The sequence below is a fragment of the Octopus sinensis genome, linkage group LG5 (genome assembly GCF_006345805.1).
Source record: "Octopus sinensis linkage group LG5, ASM634580v1, whole genome shotgun sequence".
Lineage (NCBI taxonomy): Eukaryota > Metazoa > Mollusca > Cephalopoda > Octopoda > Octopodidae > Octopus > Octopus sinensis.
The window spans coordinates 31,427,411-31,448,157 of NC_043001.1; the positions used below are offsets into that span (position 1 = coordinate 31,427,411).

General features: G+C 38.4%; 1 protein-coding gene across 2 annotated transcripts in view; it reads right to left on the reverse strand.

Moving 5' to 3' along the window:
* Positions 1-7,801: 7,801 nt before the first annotated feature.
* The window catches only part of LOC115211762 (histone H4 transcription factor), a 28,766-nt gene continuing 15,820 nt past the window's right edge, over positions 7,802-20,747 (reverse strand). The window contains exons 6-10 of one of the 2 annotated variants that reach the window (XM_036503302.1): positions 18,922-18,999; positions 17,099-17,219; positions 15,552-15,687; positions 12,093-12,217; positions 7,802-8,293 (exon numbers count right to left, since the gene is read on the reverse strand). In XM_036503302.1, the coding sequence (XP_036359195.1) occupies positions 7,972-8,293; positions 12,093-12,217; positions 15,552-15,687; positions 17,099-17,219; positions 18,922-18,999 (782 nt within the window). In that variant the 3' untranslated portion in view covers positions 7,802-7,971. The remainder of the gene's footprint in view (positions 8,294-12,092; positions 12,218-15,551; positions 15,688-17,098; positions 17,220-18,921; positions 19,000-20,747) is intronic. The other variant, XM_029780434.2, reaches the window with a different exon arrangement.

Here is a 20,747-nt window from a genome sequence, read left to right on the forward strand (position 1 = left end):
GAGGTCGACTTTGCCTTTCATCCGTTCAGGGTCGATTAAATAAGTACCAGTTATGCACTGGGATCGATATAATTGTTGACTTAATCCGTTTGTCTGTCCTCTGTGTTTAGTCCCTTGTGGGTAGTAAAGAAATAGGTATTTTGTCTGTCTTTATGTCCTGAGTTCAACTTTGCCTTTCATCCTTTCGGGATTGATAAGTACCAGTTGCATACTGTGGTCAATCTAATCGGCTGACCCCCTCTCCCAAAATTTCAGGCCTTGTGCCAAGTGTAGAAAAGTATATTAATTTTGCATTTGAATCTTACGATAACATCTTTATATCTCGTCATCTTCCAAGGCATCATCTCCATCGTGTGCAGCACAAAAGAACTGGATATTATTTAATTCTATATTGTCTCAGTTCATCTAACTTTGGAGAGTTCTGTCAGTCAACTCAATTTGAAAGAGAAAGTTAATCAATCCCTTTTATTTTGGTACTTGACTAAGTACTTTATTTTATTAGTATCAAAAGGATGAAAGGTAAAGGTGACCTCAGCTGTATTTGAACTCAGAATGTAAAAGAACTGGTGGTAACCTATTAATAATTGTTTCTGCTATAGACACAAGGCTAACAATTTTGATGGAAGAGAAAAGGGTTGGTCAATACCATCAACCCCAGTATGAAATTTACACTTTATTTTATCAAACTCAGAGGGATGAAAGGCAAAGTTGACCATGAGAGGATTTGAACTCAGAATGTAAAGGACTGGAAGAAATATTACAATGCTCTAATGATTCTACAAGCTTGCCACCCTGGTGACCTTAATAATGGTTTCAAATTTTAAACACAAGGTCAGCATTTCTGAAGGGTAAGGACTAGCTGATAAGTGACACTTGACTGGTACTCAATTTTATTGACCCAATGGAGATTAAATGCAAAGTTGACTTCAGTGGGATTTGAACTCAAAATGTGAAGAGTCAGAACAAATACTGCAAAGCAATTTTTCCAATGCTATGACAGCCTACACCTTTGCTGACCTATTAATAATGAAAGGTGTATTGTGAGAAAACGAGGTTCTCTATATCAATTACACAAAACAATCATGTGGTGTATATTGAAAAACCATGCTGCCATGGTGATATTTTTATTTTAAGGAAACAGCTTAACATTATTTATAATGATAAAATGAATCACCAGATGTCATAAATTAGATACTGTCTAATCCATAGCAGTGTGACGTCTTCATCTGAATAACATATCTATATATTAATATATACATAGAGACAACATAGGGTAAAGGAAACTTTTTAGCCTTACTGGAGGCAATTCATACTCTCTTGTGTATATTGATAAAATCCACTTAATACACTGTGCAGAGGTTGGCAAGATCTGGTCCCTAAGTGTCTAGGAAGGCAGTGACTGACTTGGACTGTGACAACTCATCCAACCCTTGCCAGCATAGAAAAGTGGATGTAAAATGATGACAATGACTGCTAGCTGTTTTAGAATGCAGTAGCTATGAGAACTGTAACTGGTTGACAATGACCAATATTTTGCATAAAGCAACAAGAAAAACAGATTTTTCTTTGCAAATATTTTATTCGAAATATATAGCAATTTAAGTACCATTGCTTAAGGTAGAACTTGTGACTTGTCTGAGAGAGCAGTAAGAAACGGTTGAATTAATACCAATTGACAGCAACAGGCTTTTGCAGCATATCATGGCAGTAATCATTCTCTTCTGTAATCTACAAGAGGGTGCTGAAAAGCTCCTGACTTTAAGGGTATTGCAAAAAGGCCTGGTTGGAGGCCCAACCTTCCAAGTTATTTTATAGGACTTAGAAAAACTGAAGGACCACTGCAATAAATGTGTGAATCTGAGAGGGGAATATGTTGAATAAAATCATAATTAACTGATCCTCCTACATTTTCTTTTACCTAAAGCCACGAACTTTTTAGTACACCATCACATATGACAGAATATCATGGTTGTAGAAAACACAGAAACCTTAGATGACAAATGCATTGAGTGAATTTCTTTTGTAAGGTAAACAGAAGCGGCAAGGCAATCTTACTAACTTTTGCTGGTTTTTAATGCAGATAATGTCCAGCTTCAACATCTATAGGTTGGTGTCAGTGGATAGATTACATGCAGATGGAGAACTTCAGAGATAGTTAGTTTGGGGAAAGACTACGAAAATATCTGATGCAATACCTAGGATGAGTAGAGATATGACAAAGGAGCTTGTGTAGACAAGATGTGCAGTTAGCAATTTTAGAGAAACAGATGTTATTGTAGTATTAACTGGCCTTTATTTTAATGTTATTGTAGTATTAACTGGCCTTTATTTTCAGGGCTGGAAGTTACCTCAGCTCCCAAAAATTGATACTCTACAAAGCACAAAACAAAGTATTGCTCACCTGTAACAAAGCTGTTGCTGTACATATGGACATCTTAGACTGCATCCAATAAAGGGCCACCCAACTGATTAATAAAGTCACTCAGAGACATGACGTCTCTTTTTTTACTACTACTACTACTACAATGGTCGCTGTTCTTCAGAGATGGCTGGGCTTAAGTATCTCCTACAAACCCATCTTTACACCTGTTGTGTCCAATCCTTTCTTCCAAAATATTGGTCCTTTGGCAGGGGTTGGACTTACAAAAGATTCATGAGGGACAGAAATGGCATTGACTTTACCAACATAAGAGGGTTATGAAGCTATAATCACTGCCAGATCAAGATTGGAGCCTGGTGCAGCCATCTGGTTTGCCAGTCCTCAGTCAAATCATCCAACCCATGTTAGCATGGAAAGCGGATGTTAAACGATGATGATAATACTATCCCAACTTGGCAAAGAAGAGAAAGAGAGAGAGCATGTCAATGATACTTGTTGATGACTGTATTTTTGCTAATCGAAATCGATCAAAAATCAATGGAAATTGTAGTTGTGATACCAGTGCCGGTGGCACATAAAAAGCACCCACTACACTCACAGAGTGGTTGGCGTTATGAAGGGCATCCAGCTGTAGAAACACTGCCAGATCAGACTGGGCCTGGTGCAGCCTCCTGGCTTCCCAGACCCGTCGAACCGTCTAACCCATGCTAGTATGGAAAGCGGACGTTAAACGATGATAATGAGTTGAATGGCCTTGTTTTAGTTGCATCCTCATATATTTGTGCATTACCAGTACAGTCTGATGAATGTGAACAGAATTCTTCCATTGTAGAAAGAGAAATATTGATTAAGGCTGAAGCATTTAACTCCTACTGTTAGTTTTGCAATGTTATTATATCAAAGATTGTGAAGAATATAATTTGTAACTAGCTGGCCCCATGCCACCAAATCTGATGGCTAACTGTAGTATTTTGTATATAAATAAGGTCCATAACAATCACAGATACAAACATTCACATACTTCCTTTGTACACACACACACATATTCACACAGAGTTGAAATGCTGTTTGATTTTTCTTTTCACCATTGAATGTTCACCATCCCACTTCCATTTCACACACACTAACATTCACACTCATATACTCACAGAGTTGAAACGCTGTTTGATTTTTTTTTCACCATAGAACTTCCACCATCTCACTACCAGGTTTGCCATCATTCATATGTTGTGACAGAGTAAACACATGAGTATTATTAAAGTAGATGACTGAGTGTTTTAATTGTGTTATGTTTAAAAGGTGAGGTACAAGGCAAGAGACTAGACCATTATATTTTCATTGAAGTGTGCTTGCAAGGTTTCCATTCATAGGTGGGCATGTACCTGGAAAGTTGTATTATAGGTTTTGTGTAGATGACATGTGCAAAAAGTTAAGACATGTTTCAAATAACGATAATTAAATTGTTAATACACACAATAAAGTGTGTAGAAGATATTACTGAACCTCCAGGTACACAACAATAAAGAGCTCTGTCAGCATGTTACAAAGGTGCAACCTCACCCATGTAATGGAAAACATGTAGACCCAAGGCAAACAGTCCTCAATAGTGAGTTACCACTGACAAGTGACAAAGAGGTGGTCACTGAGAAAGAGAGAGAGATTAAGGTTACGATGTAATTGTTAAATGATTCCATCTCCTTTGAGATGCTAAAAGTGAGAGAGTTAGATTTGTAGGTGAGTAGAGCAGAGACTGATGTTTAAGGGATGGGACACAACTGCTGCACATTTCAAAAAATTGGGGGTAGATTCCTGAAAAAAAAGACAGAAATCAACAAATTTGGTGCTGGAGTGCATTTTGAGAGTGGAAAGAAAACAACTGGCATCATTGGCCTTACGGCTGCAAAATGGTGGGGAGACAAAGAACATGAAAGAAATTTGAGAGATTTGTTATTTGTGAGGCTAGCAATGAAGCAAGCAACAAATGTGAAACCTTGAGATCTGAAAAAAGAAAATGCATGTAACTACCCGCTTACAACATAAATGTCATTTTAAAGCAATTAATAGATGCACTCTTTTATTTGTTTCAGTCATTTGACTGTGGCTATGCTGGTGCACCGCCTTTAGTTGAACAAATCGAACCTAGGACTTATTCTTTGTAAGCCTAGTACTTATTCTATCAGTCTCTTTTGCCGAACTGCTAGGTTATGGCGACATAAACACACCAAAATCAGTTGTCAAGCAATGGTGGAGGAACACACATATATCACAGGCTTCTTTCAGTTTCCATCTACCAAATTCACTCACAGGGCACTGACTGGACTGAGGTTATAGTAGAAGACACTCGCCCAAGATGCCACGCAGTGGGACTGAACCTAGAACCATGTGGCTGGTAAGCAAGCTACTTACCACACAGCCACTCCTGTGAACATTAAATCCTTTAATTTCTAACATGACTAAATTACCAGCTAAATAGCCAAGCAGATAACACATTTTGATTCAAGTTCTTAAACCCAGTTTTCATCCTACCATATGGGATGTTGACATCTATTTCCAGCAAGCTATAAAAAGGTTATACTTCATATCAATGCAACGTGTCCAGGGGATTAACACAATACACTTTAATGTTGTCAAAGACTAATTTCAGTTATGCAGTTTGTTTTTGTGCCAGGGAGAAGCACCACCGATACTATGTTTCTGGTAAGGAAGCTGCAGGAGAAATATCTAGCCAAAGATAAACCTTTTTACTTGGCTTTTGTTGACATGGAGAAAACCTTTGACAGGGTTCACTGATCCCTTACCTGGTGGTCAATACAGAAACTAGGGATAGACGTGTGGTTGGTAAGATCTGTACAAACCATGTACAGGGATGCTGTCAGTAAGGTGAAGGTTGGCAATGAGCATAGTGATGAATGCAGGATACAAGTAAGGGTTCACCAAGGGTCAGTCTTCAGACCCCTCCTGTTCTTCATAGCCCTCCAGGCAATAACAGTGGAATTTAAGATGGGCTGGCCCTGGGAGTTCCTTTATGTTGATGACCTTGTTCTCAAAGCCATATCACTTCCAGGACTAGACTAGAGAAGAAATTTCAGATGTGGAAGCAAAGAATAGAATCAAAGGGCCGTAGAATTAATCTAGCAAAATCCAAAGTCTTAGTAAGTAGGAAAGCGATCAAATCACAAATTCCATCAGGTAGATGGCCCTGCTTGATCTGTAGAAAAGACGTAGGTAGAAACTTCATTATATTTACCCAGTGTAAGCTATGGACATATAAGAGGTGTAGTAATATCAGAGGAAGGTTAACAAGGAAAATAGCTTTTGTGCACGGAAAATGCACAGGTACAATGAACACTACAAATGTACAGAAAATAGACTCCATCACATGCCAGCAGGGTAAGCTAGAGGTAGTTGATAGCTTCTGTTATCTATGTGACCAAGTCAGTAGCAGAGGTGGATGCTCTGAGAGTGTAGCTGCAAGAATAAAAATAGGTTGGGCAAAATTCAGAGAGCTCCTACCTCTGTTGCTAATGAAGGGCCTCTCCCTCAGAATGAAAGGCAGACTGTATGATGCTTGTGTGTGAATAGCTATGTTACATTGGAATAAAACATGGGCTGTGACTGCTGAGGGCATACATAGGCTTGAAAGAAATGAAACTAGTATGCTTTGCTGGATGTGCAATGTATAACAGAGTGTTAGTGTCTTGAGAGAAAAATTGAGCTTAAGAGGCTTCAGATGCGCTGTGCAAGAGAGACGACCATGCTGGTAGGGTCATGTGACGTGTATGGATGAAGACAGCCGTATAAAGAAGTGCCGATCTCAAACTGCGGAGGGAACCTGTGGAAGAGGTAGTCCCAGGAAGACATGGGATGAGATGGTGAGGCATGATCTTTGAATATAGGGCCTCAAGGAGGTGATGACAAGTGACCGAGAGCTCTGGTGATATGCTGTATGAGAAGACTCACCAGGCCAAGTGAAATTGTAGTTGTGGCCATGCTGGTGTCTTGTAAATGGCACCCATGAAAATTGGAGTCAAACTGTTGCTAGTGCCTTTTAAATGGCACCTGTGAATTGTAGTTGTGGTTGTTGTTGACAGTGCCATGTACATAAAACCTGTGAATTTTTGTGGTTGTTGCTAGTGCTATGTAAATGGCACCCATGAATAGTAGTCGTTGATGGTACCATATAAACGGAACATATAAATCATAGTCATAGTTGTTGCCAGTGTCATGTAAAAGCACCGATTACATTCCTGGAGTGGTTGACATTAGGAAGGACATCTAGCTGTAGAAACCAGGTCAAATGAGACTGGAACCTGGTGCAGCTCTCTCGCTCATCAGCTCCAGTCAAACTGTCTAACCCATACCACAATGGAGAGCAGACATTAAATGATGATGATGTTGTCAGATAAAGCATTTTTCTGAGACAAGCCATGTATTTATTATCAAATGTTTTTGAGGTGCCTTAAACCCTAGCATTCAGATTTCTTTGTTAAATGTATTGCTTATTTATTCACATTGTTTCAAATTTATCACATTATTTTGTAGCTTCAAGATTTCAATGGCATGTTAGTACATTTTTAGAATGACATTGTAGGGTAGGTACAAGAGGTCAGTTTTAACATAAAACAGCATATTTGGACTGGATATGGCTGGATTAAATGCTAAGGGGTTAAAACAGAAAAGTTTAACTAAACAGACATTGTTTTATCTCACAATATGTACCATATCCTAACAAAGAAATAACAAGGCTAAAGTGAACCATCAAAACATTCTATGAATTTGAGCAGAGGAGGACAATTGTTTCTGTTCTGAAGTTGTGTGTTTCAAGTATGTCAACCTATACAGTTGTGAATGGCTGTCAGCATTCCTAAGAAAACTTTATCTGAAACTAGCAGTATCGCCCAGCATTGCTCGGGTTTGTTTTGACCCTTTAGAATTGGAATTTTTGAAAAGTAAAAATTTTGTATTATGTAGCTTGTTATTCTCTTTAAGTGAACATTTTTCTGGTTGAAATACACCGAAAAATGGCAACACAGCAGTCAAAAAATCGTACAAAATAGGGATTTTCATAGAAAAAAGCACCTTTTTGATGTAAATAATTTTTGGTGTTAACATGGTTCGATTTGAATTTTATCTTCTACGGAATGAAGAGCAAGCCTTCTTCTATCATACTCTCAATTTTGGTCAACTTGCGCCACAGGGTCTCGAAGGAGATAGTGTTAGTTGAAGGCTACCAAACGTGCCACACACAGACAACTTCAGCTTTATATATATAGATTACAGCTGATTTTTTATTCTCCTCTTTTTAGACAGTCGATATGAAGTTGTTTTTATGAATTGATATATCAAACACATTACAGCTGACTGAACATTTGTATACATAAAATAAAAATCACAATAGCCAAATGAACATTTTTTTTTTTTATACATAAGATTATTAACAGATGAGAAATATATACATTTTAGATAAGGCAGAAGGTAATGTTCAAATTAGAAGCAGTGATATTTAAAGAATGCTAAAACATAAAACATCAGCATTCGCAAAGTTACATACTGCGATTTGAATAAAAGCGATATGAAAGTGGAAAAAGGTTTCACTGAGTGACCTTCTCCATTTCGATGTCGTCAGTGTTAATAAAACTATCTTTAGCCTTTACTCCATCCTCTTCAGTTACTTTTTCAGTGACAATATCCAGTTTACTAGGCGTATGAAGGGCTACATCTCCTAACATCTCTAGATTGTATGTTGTACTGACTAATTCTGTGGTAGGTGCTGGATCACAGCTTTCTGATGATGCCATCTCTTCAGAATTAGCGGTGGCATCAGCAACATTGACAATGACTTGTTCTATTAAATTGACACTTTCGTAACGTACAGTTTGCAGGCGCCAAAAACCATCTTGGCTCATAGTGTAACTGAAAAATATTAAGAAAAAAAAAATTGTCATATTAAAAATACTTAATTATTATAACAGATATTATCATAAAATAGTGATAGTTTCTTTTATCATCATCAATAATAACAAATTTGAATTAAAAATCAAGAAAGGTGGGTATATTTGAAATATATATTCTGATTATGGCAAAAGTTATACCAAAACAATTAACCCTTTTGTTACTGAATTTATTTTGAGATACTCAGTTTCTTTCAATCATTTTTAAATATAACAAAGAATTTAGTAAAATAACTAAGTTATCATTCAGCTAGTGTTAGGAACATAAATTGTGACTAAGGTTTGGTGAAAGATTTTAATTCAAAACTTATGAAAACAAGACATTTGTACTACAGAGCCAGAGTTGTTAACGAAAGGTTAAATCCTTCATTATTTTGTACTGGGTAAATCAACAACAACGTTTTAGCAGGCTAAGACAACAAACTATCATAGGAAGAGCCAGTAGGTTACATCTTGATAATTTGCCTATATCTCAATGCCTCAGTATACTTAGCTATAAAATAAGCATTATGAGAGGTACTGGTCATAGGTGCAGACATGACTGTGGGGTTAAGAAGTTCACTTCCCAACCATATGGTTTTGAGTTCAATCTCACAGTGTGGCACTTTGAGCTGGTGTCTTTCACTATAGCCCCAGGCCAACCAAAGCCTTATGAGTAGATTCAGCAGACAGAAACTGAAGGAAGCCCATTTTGTGTGTGCGTGCGTGTGTCTTTTTGTGTGAGTTTATATTTCCTCATTTACATATGCATTCATTTGCTGATTGTAAACAACAGTTTTACGGATGGTTGCATTTGCTTGCAATCCACCATGAAAGCATATTCAGGCTATTCACATGTTGCATAATCTTTGTAAACATAGTGTTGTTTGTTTTCAATCCTCCATGAAAACACACCAGGGTTGTTTGTAGCTTGATACACTGGGAGATTTTCATCTCGCTTGGAAACGTGGGGGTTGGCAACTGGAAAGGTATCCAGCCATAGAAAATTCTACATTAACATACACTTTGTTTAATCCATACAAGCATGAAAAAGCTGACATCAAAACACTGATGATGGTGACTGGTCATCACTGGTAGTAGCAATAGCAATGTATAAGTGAGGATTCAGTAGCCTACAGTGCTACAAAAGTGCTTTCATGGATCTAAAAGACAAAGGATCCAGAAGTTGCACCAGTGTCTTCTTTCTCAAGAGGATTGATTGACTGATTGATTGATTGATTCTAGTTTCAGCTCATGAGCTGTGGCCATGCTGGGGCACCGCCATTTGGTGTTGCTACATGGTTTTACTTCACGAATGCTTTTTAGCAACTGCCATTTGGTGCATGAGAGAGTTCGATGCAGCTGCCCTCATCTGCACCTCCTGCCGTGAAGTTGGTTCATCTGGGATACCTGACAAGAAGAGATCCAGTTTCATTTTAAAGACATCTGCATCCACCCCATGCAGGTCTCTTAGGTTCTTCGGGAGGATATTGAAGAGCTGTGGGCCTCGGAAGCCCAGGCTATCACAGTATCTTGTCCTACATTTTGATGGCAAATTTGGAGTCCTAGGCACCACGTAGTGGCGCCCAGTTCTGGCATTTGTGTAACCCTCGATGCCAAAGTTTGGGACAAGTCCCTCCAAGATCTTCCAGATGTATATTATGGCCGCCTACGCTCCAAAGAATAGAGTTTTAATTTCTTGAGTCTTTCCCAGTAGCTTATATTCTGCATAGAGGCTATCTTCTTCGTGTAGCTACGTTGGATCGCCTCAAGTTCTGTGATCAACTTGACACTGGATGGTGACCATAGCTGAGAGCAATAGTCAAAGTGGCTTAGGACAAGTGTCCTCCAGAGGACCACCATGGTTTCTTGTTCTCTTGTTCTAAAGGTTCTGAGAATCCATCCGGCCAGTCGTCTACATTTCATTGCCAATTTAGCAACATGTACACGAAAGTTGCGTCATCACTCATGTAAATACCCAGGTCACGCACTGATTGTGCCTTTGGGATTGCAATTCCTCCGGGTCCAGTGTATTCATTGGGTATTGCATTTAGTTTTGCATGCTGATAGTATAAAGCTTGAAACTTTTCAGCATTGAACTGCATGCTATTCTTTTCAGCCCATTTGTTTATTTTGTCCAGCTCACATTGCAGGCGTTTAGTGTCCTCAGGGTTCTGTATTGCCTGTGAAACTTTTGTATCATCTGCATAACTTGTGATCGTGGCTCTCTGCGTGGCTGAGGGCATGTCTGAGAGGGCCATTATGAACAGTAGTGGTCCCAAAACAGTGCCCTGCGGAACACCGCTCACTATTTGTGTGTTAATGGAAGTGGCCCCATTGGCTACTACCACCTGACTTCTATCTTTCAGAAAGTCATGAAGCCATTCTCCCAGTTTTCCAACTATGCTAAGATCACGCAGTTTGTGACATATCATTCCATGATCGACTTTATCAAAGACCTTTGCAAAGTTGAGATATATCACTTCCACATTTGAGTGGTTGAGCAGTCGTTTCAGCACCCAGTCATAGTGTTGTAGGAGCTGAGTTAAGCAGCTTCTTCCTGGTCGGAAACCATGTTGGGTGTCAGGCAGCAAGTCATTTTCTTCAAGGAAGGTGATCAGTTTCCTTCTGACTATTCGTTCCATGACCTTGCTGATGTGTGAGGTCAGAGAGATAGGTCTGTAGTTCTTGGCCTCCGCTCTGCTACCTCCTTTATGAATAGGGCATATTTTACCTTCCTTCAGTTTTCTTGGAAGTTTGCCAGCTGCAAGGAAGCTCTGAAAGAGGAACTGCAGTGGTCTTGCTAGGACTCTCTTACATACTTTTAGGAGGATTGCCGGGAATCCATCGGGGCCAGTAGCTGAGTCTGTTTTCATTTCATCTATAGCCTTTATTACATCGATATTTCTTAACTTGAAATATGGATATTTCTTAACTTGAATTTATTAAGGCAAAGAATAAATTAGAGAGGGTAAAAAAACAAAAAAACAAAAAAAAAACAATTAAAGAATATACTTTGTCTTACTCTCATATTGAACAAAAAATGAAATGTTAGTGAATATGTTTAACCCTTTTGTTACCAACCCGGCTCTGGTTTTGTAGTACAAATGTCTTTTTTTTGAAAATTCTGAATTAAAATCTTCCACCAAACCTTTAGTCACAATTTAGGTTCCTAACATTAGCTTAATTATAACTAAGTTATTTTACTAAATACTTTGTTATACTTAAAATAATTGAAAGAAACACAGAGCATCTCAAAATAAATACAGTAACAAAAGGGTTAACATATAATTCTGCTGTGGATGTATTTTTTGGCTGTTCATGAAATCATCTTTCAATTTAATCTGCTGGTTTAACATTACCACTCAATCTTTCAATAATCTAGCTGAAGAGATCACTTTGTCCATACCTCAGTTCTTACCCTATTCATCTTCACACAAATATTTTGAAATGGTCTAACAACAGCTTTCAGTAAAAACAGATGCACTGGTCAAAATCTTGCATGAAATAATTAGCTTAGCAAAGCTAGGTTTTCAAAGCCCTTGAATTACTTACTTTTTGCATTACAGTTATAAAACAGCACAAATCAAAAGTGTAGTTTATAACAACAAAATTATGAATTATATCTAGTATTTCTCACTCCAAAGCAAGATGCATTATCTCCTTCAACCTGGAAGCAGACATTACTCAACATGTTTACTTCAGGAATTTATATTTAAATATCTAAATTGATAAATGAGATAGAGTAAAAATGCAAAATTATATTTTAAAAATATAATTACCGAAATCTTGAATAACCAGATGGAAGTTTGTATTTGTGTGTCTTTTTAAGATGCTTCGTAAGTAGAGACCCTCTTGTGAAAAAAGCTTCACAAATATGACAAGCAAAGCGATGAGTGTCAATACCCTGAAATAAAAAAATGAAACCATTAAGATCTTCAAAATTAATAAGTTATCATTGCAGTTCCCTTTTTACTGGCAAGGGGTTGTAGTGATTACTTCATGCTTATGGTAAATGATTCATTATAAATTATGCTACATCATTATTTTGTTACATGTTCTTGGATGTGTAATGTCAGTGTGCATACTCGACAAAGTGTTAGTACCTTGAGAAAAAAGTTGGGCCTAAGAAGCATCAGATGTGGTGTGCAAGAGAGACGACTGTGGCGAGAATGGATGTGGATAGCTGTGTGAAAAAAGTGCCACACCCTAGTGGTTGAGGGAACCTGTGGAAGAGGTAGACCCAGGAAGACCTGGGATGAGGTGGTGAAGCATGACCTTCGAACATTGATCCTCACCGAGGCAATGACTAGTGACTGGGACCTTTGGAAATATGCTGTGCTTGAGAAGACTCGGCATGCTCAAGTGAGACCATAACCTTGTGGCCTATGCCAGGGGTTTAACTACCCCACTTATGCATACCTTCCCTTCATTGGACACTAAACTCTGCTTGCGAAGACCTGTTGAGGCAAGTGATATCGAAATCGTAATCAAATTCGATGACTGGCATCCGTGCTAGTGGAGCGCTAAGAGTACCATATGAGTGTGAGCAATGACAGAGCAACAAGCTGGCCATCGTGCCGATGTCATGTAAAAAGCACCATTCGAGTGTGATCGTTACCTGTGTCGCCTTACTGGTATGTGAAAAAAAACATTCGAGCGAGGTCGTTGCCAGTGCCGCTGGACTGGCTCCTGTGCAGGTGGCACATAAAAGCACCCACTACACTGTCGGAGTGGTTGGCATTAGGAAGGGCATCCAGCTGTAGAAACTCTGTCGGATCAGATTGGCGTCTGGTACAGCCATCTGGTTTGCCAGACCTCAGTCAAATCGTGCAACCCATGCTAGCATGGAAAGCGGACATTAAACGATGATAATGACAGGTAATGATTTAATTACCAACCAATGAGTGATAAGTGTTCCTTTACCTTCTCTGGCATTCTCAACCATACAATTGATTTCTTTCATTTTCTAACTTGTTTTCAAAATGGATATATATAAAACTCGCTGCAAGGCAAGTGCACAGTAAGAGAGATCTTCAGAGGAAGAACTCCTATCTAACAAGTGTTTCAACCCTTATACCTGACATTCTATGGGAGAAGAGCCCATCCAGGTCATGACTCTTAGGTGTTCTCCTGCTGCTCTCCAGCAGGATTTGAACCTGGGTCGTTCTTTTGTTCCTAGGACTGTGTTTCCGCTCACTAAGGCACTCTGATGAAGGAACCAGTTCCCTTCTCTGTTCTAATCATGTAAATAACCAATGAGCTAATATATGTTTTCAAAATGAAATATATTAGCTCAGTCATGACTTCATAAATATATGAACACACACAGAGTTTATTCAGACTCACTTGTGTGGATACAAAGTCTATATAGTATCACTTGTAAAGATGTGCACACAAAGTTCTAACTTTATACTTTTAATTGAACAGTTCATTACAACATTCTAATAGGGTTTTGTGGGGAGACAGTAGATGCATATGTACAGTGTTTTTTCTTGTTTCAGTTTGTCTCCTATTTAAATATTAACTTTAAAAATGAAATGTAATATGATAGACTGCTTGACAACCACAACCATGACAATAAGAACAACAACAATAACAGACTTCAAAATGTAAATAACAAAACTGTTAGGAAGGACATCTAGCCATAGGAATCATGCCAAAGAAGACATTGGGGGATGATGTCCTCCAGTATGGAAGATGGTCATTAAGATGATGAATATATTCCACTTATGATTATAGTAGGGTGATGCTGCGATGGCTATGCTATACTGCTGCTGAGACCCCCTTCGGTCATGACTGACCATGGGATTGCACCTAGAAACTTACCCTCCCAGGCATAAGTCCGGGCAAGGTTGTTTATGGAAGACCAGCAGTCGCCCATGCATACTGGCCTCCCTTCTCCATGCCACCAGTGTTATCCAAGAGAAAAGCAAAGGCTGATGGAGCTTAGCACCTGTAATGTTGCAACTGATTTCTACAGCTGAGTAAACTGGAGCAACGTGAAATAAAGCGTCTTGCTCAAGAACACAACATGCAGCCTGGTCCAGGATTTGAACTCACAACCTCGCGATCATAAGCTCGATGCTTTAACCACTGAACCATGCCTCTTCACTGTGATGGCTAGTTACTTACATTAAACTAATACTCAGAACTAAATTACTCTGGCCTGACATTACATACATATATATTATGACATGGTAGGGGTAAATCATTGTAAAACTTAGAGTAAAATATTTCAGAAGTACTTCTCTAATAGAACAGTTTTCACTAAGACTATCTTCTACGAGTCATTTCATGAACACAGAATAACCTTTTTTGAGTACATTGGCTTGCTAAGGCAAAATTTATCATTTAATCTGAAACAACATTTTGTAATGTTGAAGTAAGTCTTTTTTCTACCACCTACATTTTTTTTTCCCAGTCACACAGGTCACAGTCAATGCAAGGTGCAACTACAGAATATATTTTCTCCTGCTTTTATCACAAACTGGTTCTTTAGCAGTCTGGTTTCATAATTAGAGAAAGTTACAGATAAAATGATGTTGGATGAATAGAAATACATACAAATACACACTCAGTTCCCTCATGTTAACAGTGGAATAAAAAAAAATCTCAAACTAATGATCAGAGAAGATATATCTGACATTGAATTAACTTCATATTCTGGACAGAATGAGATCCAGTGTAAAAACTTGTTTAAATCTGCCTTGGCAAGGCCTGGACATCGATTATCAGAAAATAAAAGGTGTTCAGGAGTGGCTGTGTGGTAAGTAGCTTGCTTACGAATCACATGGTTCCGGGTTCAGTCCCACTGCGTGGCACCTTGCGCAAGTGTCTTCTACTATAGCCTCAGGATGACCAAAGCCTTGTGAGTGGATTTGGTAGACGGAAACTGAGAGACGCCTGTCGTACATGTGTGTGTGTGTGTATATATATATATATATATTTATATATATATATATGTGTGTGTGTGTCTGTGTTTGTCCCCCCCCAACATTGCTTGACAACCGATGTTGGTGTGTCTACATCCCCGTAACTTAGTGGTTCGGCAAATGAGACTGATAGAATAAGTACTAGGCTTACAAAGAACAAGTCCTGGGGTCGATTTGCTCGACTAAAGGCAGTGCTTCAGCATGGCCATAGTCAAATGACTGAAACCAGTAAAAGAGCATAGTTTTCATAAATTGTACCTAATACTTTGTTTCGGCAAGCAAAATAAAAAAAAACAGGAGACTGACCTGATGTGTTTTTTGGTAATGAGAAGCCAAGCACTGGTAAAGACGAGTCACAAAACAACATCCTTTTACATGGCACATAATGGTGTTTTCTGAATGAGTCTCCATGTGGCGCCGTAGATCTGAAGGTGTTTTACTCCTAAAAGTCAAACAAAATATAATCATTAAATGTGTTTTCATTTTAAATCAAAATATTACAAGTGATTACAAAATATTACAAATGGCACATAAAAAGCACCATTTGGGTGTGGTCGTTGTCAGTACCACCAAACTGGCCCTCATGCCGGTGGCACTTAAAAGCACCCACTACACTCTCGGAGTGGTTGGTGTTAGGAAGGGCATCCGGCGGTAGAAACTCTGCCAGATCAGATTGGAGTCTGCTTCGCCAGACCTCAGTCAAATCGTCCAACCCATGCTAGCATGGAAAGCGGACATTAAATGATAATGATGTGCTCTTAGCACAGAATTAGTCTAGAAGGAAGAAAATACAATAAAGAATTTGAATTTGTTGAACTTGATGCAATAAATTACTATAAGTAATATGAATGATCTTATTGATGACAAGAAATAGTTTTGAGAAGAAATTTCAACTTTTGTTCAGTTTAGATATAAAATACAGAAAGAGAATTAGTTGCTTGTAAATATAAAATCTGTTTTACTATAAAGTAGATTTGCAGTTAATGCATAAGTGAAATATAGACAAAAATTAAGTGAAAGATATGTTGAGAGACAACATGAGAACCTAAGTAGGTTGTAATAACAGACAAGATCAACATAAAATTTGCTTTACTGTGAAGTAAATTTATAACAACTGTATATGTGAGATTTAGAAAAACAAAGATATTAAAACACATTCTTTGTCCTCCATCCATCCATCTTTATCATCCACTTATTCCAGTGAAGATTGTGGAGCATACTCTGTAGAAAATCATATCAGAAATAACTGTCAACAAATGATCTGGCTGGGTCCCCAAGTAAGACCAACCATGGCTATGGATATTATCAAATCATCTTGCTTGTAGTCTACCTCAAGGTCACCTTTGCCTGTAAAATCTGTCCTGTGACCCCACACTGCAGAGAATCAGTGGCATAGATCACTTGCTATGGAAAAGAGTGATTGACGCAAATAGTAACCATCCCTCAGTATACATGGCATAAATACTTTGGAAGAGAAATCAGTTATCAAAATTTTCATCATCTCTGATTGCCTTTCTTAATCCCTTGACTGGCTCCTGTGTCGGTGGCACATTAAAAGCACCATCCGAACATGATTGTTGCCAGGCCCACCTTACTGGCTCCTGTGCCTGTAGAATGTAAAAAGCACCCACTACACTCTTGGAGTGGCTGGCGTTAGGAAGGGCATCAAGCTGTAGAAATTCTGCCAGACCAGATTGGAACCTGGTAGGGCCGCTGGCTCTCCAGACCTCAATCAAACCGTCCAGCCCATGCCAGCATAGAAAACGGACATTAATCAATGATGATGATTGACTTCACAAATTTTACCAAAAGAAAAGAAACAGAAAAGAAAAAGAAATGACAAAATTGCTCACCTGTAGTCACATTCAAGGCAGTTATACTGCCGTTCACTTGTATGCTTGTATCGAAGATGATTTCTAAGACCATGTGGGTTTGGGCATGTCATATCACATAATGGGCACTTGTAACAGTTCACTAACAGAAGAAAACATCAGATGATTATTTTCATATTAAAAAGAAAGGATGATTTTTTTCAAGAATATGTGCTTTTTTTATGTTAATTGAGCCAGTAAACAAATGCTCCTACATAGTCAGCAAATGGTGAGACATCATGACTAGTATTTGGTGGATTAGATGTCACAGCATGTAAGATTTATATGATTTCATTGAAACACCAAAAATTAAAAATTTTTGTTGTAATTTTACTAACTTAGGTTTTATTACAATTTGCCTGTGATACCTATGCCGGTAGCACATAAAAGAACCATCCGAAGATGGCCGATGCCAGCGCCGCCTTGACTGGCTTCCATGCTGGTGGCATGTAAAAAGCACCAGCCAATCGTGGCCATTGCCAGCCTCCCCTGGCACCTGTGCCAGTGGCATGTAAAAAGCACCCACTACACTCACAGAGTGGTTGGCGTTAGGAAGGGGATCCAGCTGTAGAAACACTGCCAGATCAGACTGGAGCCTGGTGCAGCCTTCTGGCTTCCCAGACCCCAGTCGAACCGTCCAACCTATGCTAGCATGGCAGGACATTAAACGATGATGATGATGAAAACCTTTGAAGTATTGGACACCAACTGAGATGCAGATACAGTTTTACAAGATTTTAAACACTTATATTCATATCATAGCTCTTAAAATTGGTGTTGAAATATCAGTAAACTTTGTCTTCAAAGAGTTAAATAAACAACATTTCACATTTCAATACATTAAAAAACAAATTCATTTTGTATTTTTAAAAATTCAGAATAACTGTTCTCTTATAGGTTGCCAGGACAACAGCATGTGGAGTCTGATCCATCATTGTTTATTAATCCCTTGCCTAGCACGTTTTTAAAAGCTGGGTGCCATCCTATCAGCAACAAATCATCATGAGCTGAGTGCATTTTATCTTGCCAGAGGCACTAAAGATGTTGTCTGCTGTAAGACTACAAGATCTTCCCTACCCTGTAGAGTTTTTATTCAGAGATATTGTTCAGCCAGACAGAGTTATTGACCTCTTATAGCTTACAGAGTCCACACAATTCCATGCATTCTAGATAAATCTTGGTAAGAAATTCGAGTTTATTGTTTTAGTTTCAGCTCTCTGTAAATAGTCATGACAATTCAGCTATACTACCAATCAATAAAATTATGAATGACATATATATATATATATATTTGCATCCCTATAAATATCAAGTCTTCAAACTAAATAAAAAAAACAACATTTTATGCACAATTAATAATTTTAATAGGAAGGGCATCCAGCTGTAGAAACTCTGCCAGATCAAGATTGGAGCCTGGTGCAGCCATCTGGTTCGCCAGCCCTCAGTCAAAATCGTCCAACCCATGCTAGCATGGAAAGCGGATGTTAAACGATGATGATAATGATTATGACTGTAGGCACAGGCATGGCTGTGTGGTAAGAAGTTAGTTTTCCAACCACATGCTTTTGGGTTCAATCCTACTACTTGACCACAGGTGATGGTTTGTTTACGCCCCCATAACTTAGCAGTTTGGCAAAAGAGTGCAACAGAATAAGTACCAGGTTCAATTCATGTGACTAAAGACTTTAAAATGGTGCCCCAGCATGGCCACAGTCTAATGACAGAAACAAGTAAATGATAAAAGTTTTAAACTATAAATAAAGCAGTTAAAGGTTAAAAAAATCCAAAATTTAAAAACCTCTTACCATGGATCCGAACATGATCTCGCATTAATCTTTCGGTTTGGAATTTCTTGTTACAATATGAACACTGGTAACACTGAACTGAAAAAAGACAACAGAAAGATTGCAGAAATAAAGTGAAATTTCAAAATTTACATCTTTTTAAGTAACTATTTAAAAATCAATCATGATGTAAGATGATTTCTGAAATAAAAACGACAAGGAGAGTATTACACCTGTGGTAATAGCCATAGGTGTGACTGTCTGCTAAAAAGTTTGCTTCCCAACTACAGGGTTCAGAGTTCAGTTCCACTGTATGGCACATTGGACAAGTGCCTTCTACTCTCCTACTATAGTCCCGAGCTGATCAAAGCCTTATGATTAGATTTCATAGATAGAAACCAAAAAGAGCTTATACAGTTCTATATTTAAGAGATGAGGAATTATGTACATTATTTACATTTGACAGATATTTGTCAACTTGTTTGTTGTTAACACGTTTCAGCTGATATACCTTCCAGCCTTTTTCAGGTGTCTTGGGGAAATTTTGAACCTCGGTTCTCATTCCTAAGGTATTTTTCAAAGTTATTATTATTATTATTATTGTTATTATTGCAATTGTTCAGGTCACTGCTTGGAATCGAACTTGGAATCTTGGGGTTAGTAGCCCGTGCTCTTAACCACTATGCCACATGGCATAGTGGTTCAGAGCGTGGGCATACAGCATAGTGGTTAAGAGTGCGGGCTACTAACCCCAAGATTCCGAGTTCGGTTCCAAGCAGTGACCTGAACTATAATAATAATAACATCGAAAAATACCTTAGGAATGAGAACCCAGGTTCAAAATTTCCTCAAGACACCTGTAGAAGGCTGGAGGGTATATCAGCCGAAACGTTGTGTTAGCAACAAACAAGATGAGGACAAATATCCGTCGAATGTAAATAATGAGAAAAGCTTGTCTATATATAGAGGTGTGCATGTGTTACTGTCTCCTTGACTTAATATTGCGTGCTAGTTGTAAACAAGTATTAACGTCTTGCAAGCAGTGTCCTTTGTTTCCAATCTTCTGTGAAAACATGGTTGGTCATGGGTAATATTACCATGCTTGAAAACAGTTGGGGTTGGCAATAGGAAGGGGCTCTGGCCATAGAAAACTCTGCCTCAGCAAAATTCTGTCTGACCCATGCAAGCATAGGAAACTGGATGTAAAAAGAATGATGATGATGTGTAAAGTGTTGCTATGTTGAATCACCAACGTGGAAATATTTAGAAGGACTAGTGCTACCATATATAACATCTATGCCAGTAATATTTATCATTATAACGGACTAATGGAAATGCTGAGAAAGTTGAGGTAGCTAGGTCTAATACTGAAAATGAATAATCTTTTCTATTCTAGGCACAAGGCTTGAAATTTTGGAGGGGGGGGGGGCAGTTAATTAGACCGACCCCAGTATGCAACTGGTACTTAATTTATCGATCCTGAAAAGATGAAAGGCAAAAATTGACCTCGGCGGAATTTGAACTCAGAACGTAAAGACAGATGAAATACCACTAAGCATTTCACCCGGTGTGCTAACATTTCTGCCAGCTTGCTGCCTTTCTGAGAATGAATAATGTAAGGATACCTAAAGAGATAGTGGAGTAGGAATCTTCTCGTGGAAAAACAAGTGGTGGGATGTTCTAAGCTGACAAGATAAAAATTTATTTTAAAAAATTGTAAGATAGAAGCCTGGAGTAATACGAAACAGAAAATAAACACACAGGATGGACCAATATGCAGCACAGCACAGGACAGATTAAGGCAGGGATCAGCAACCTATGGCTCGTGAGAACTGATGTCCAATGAG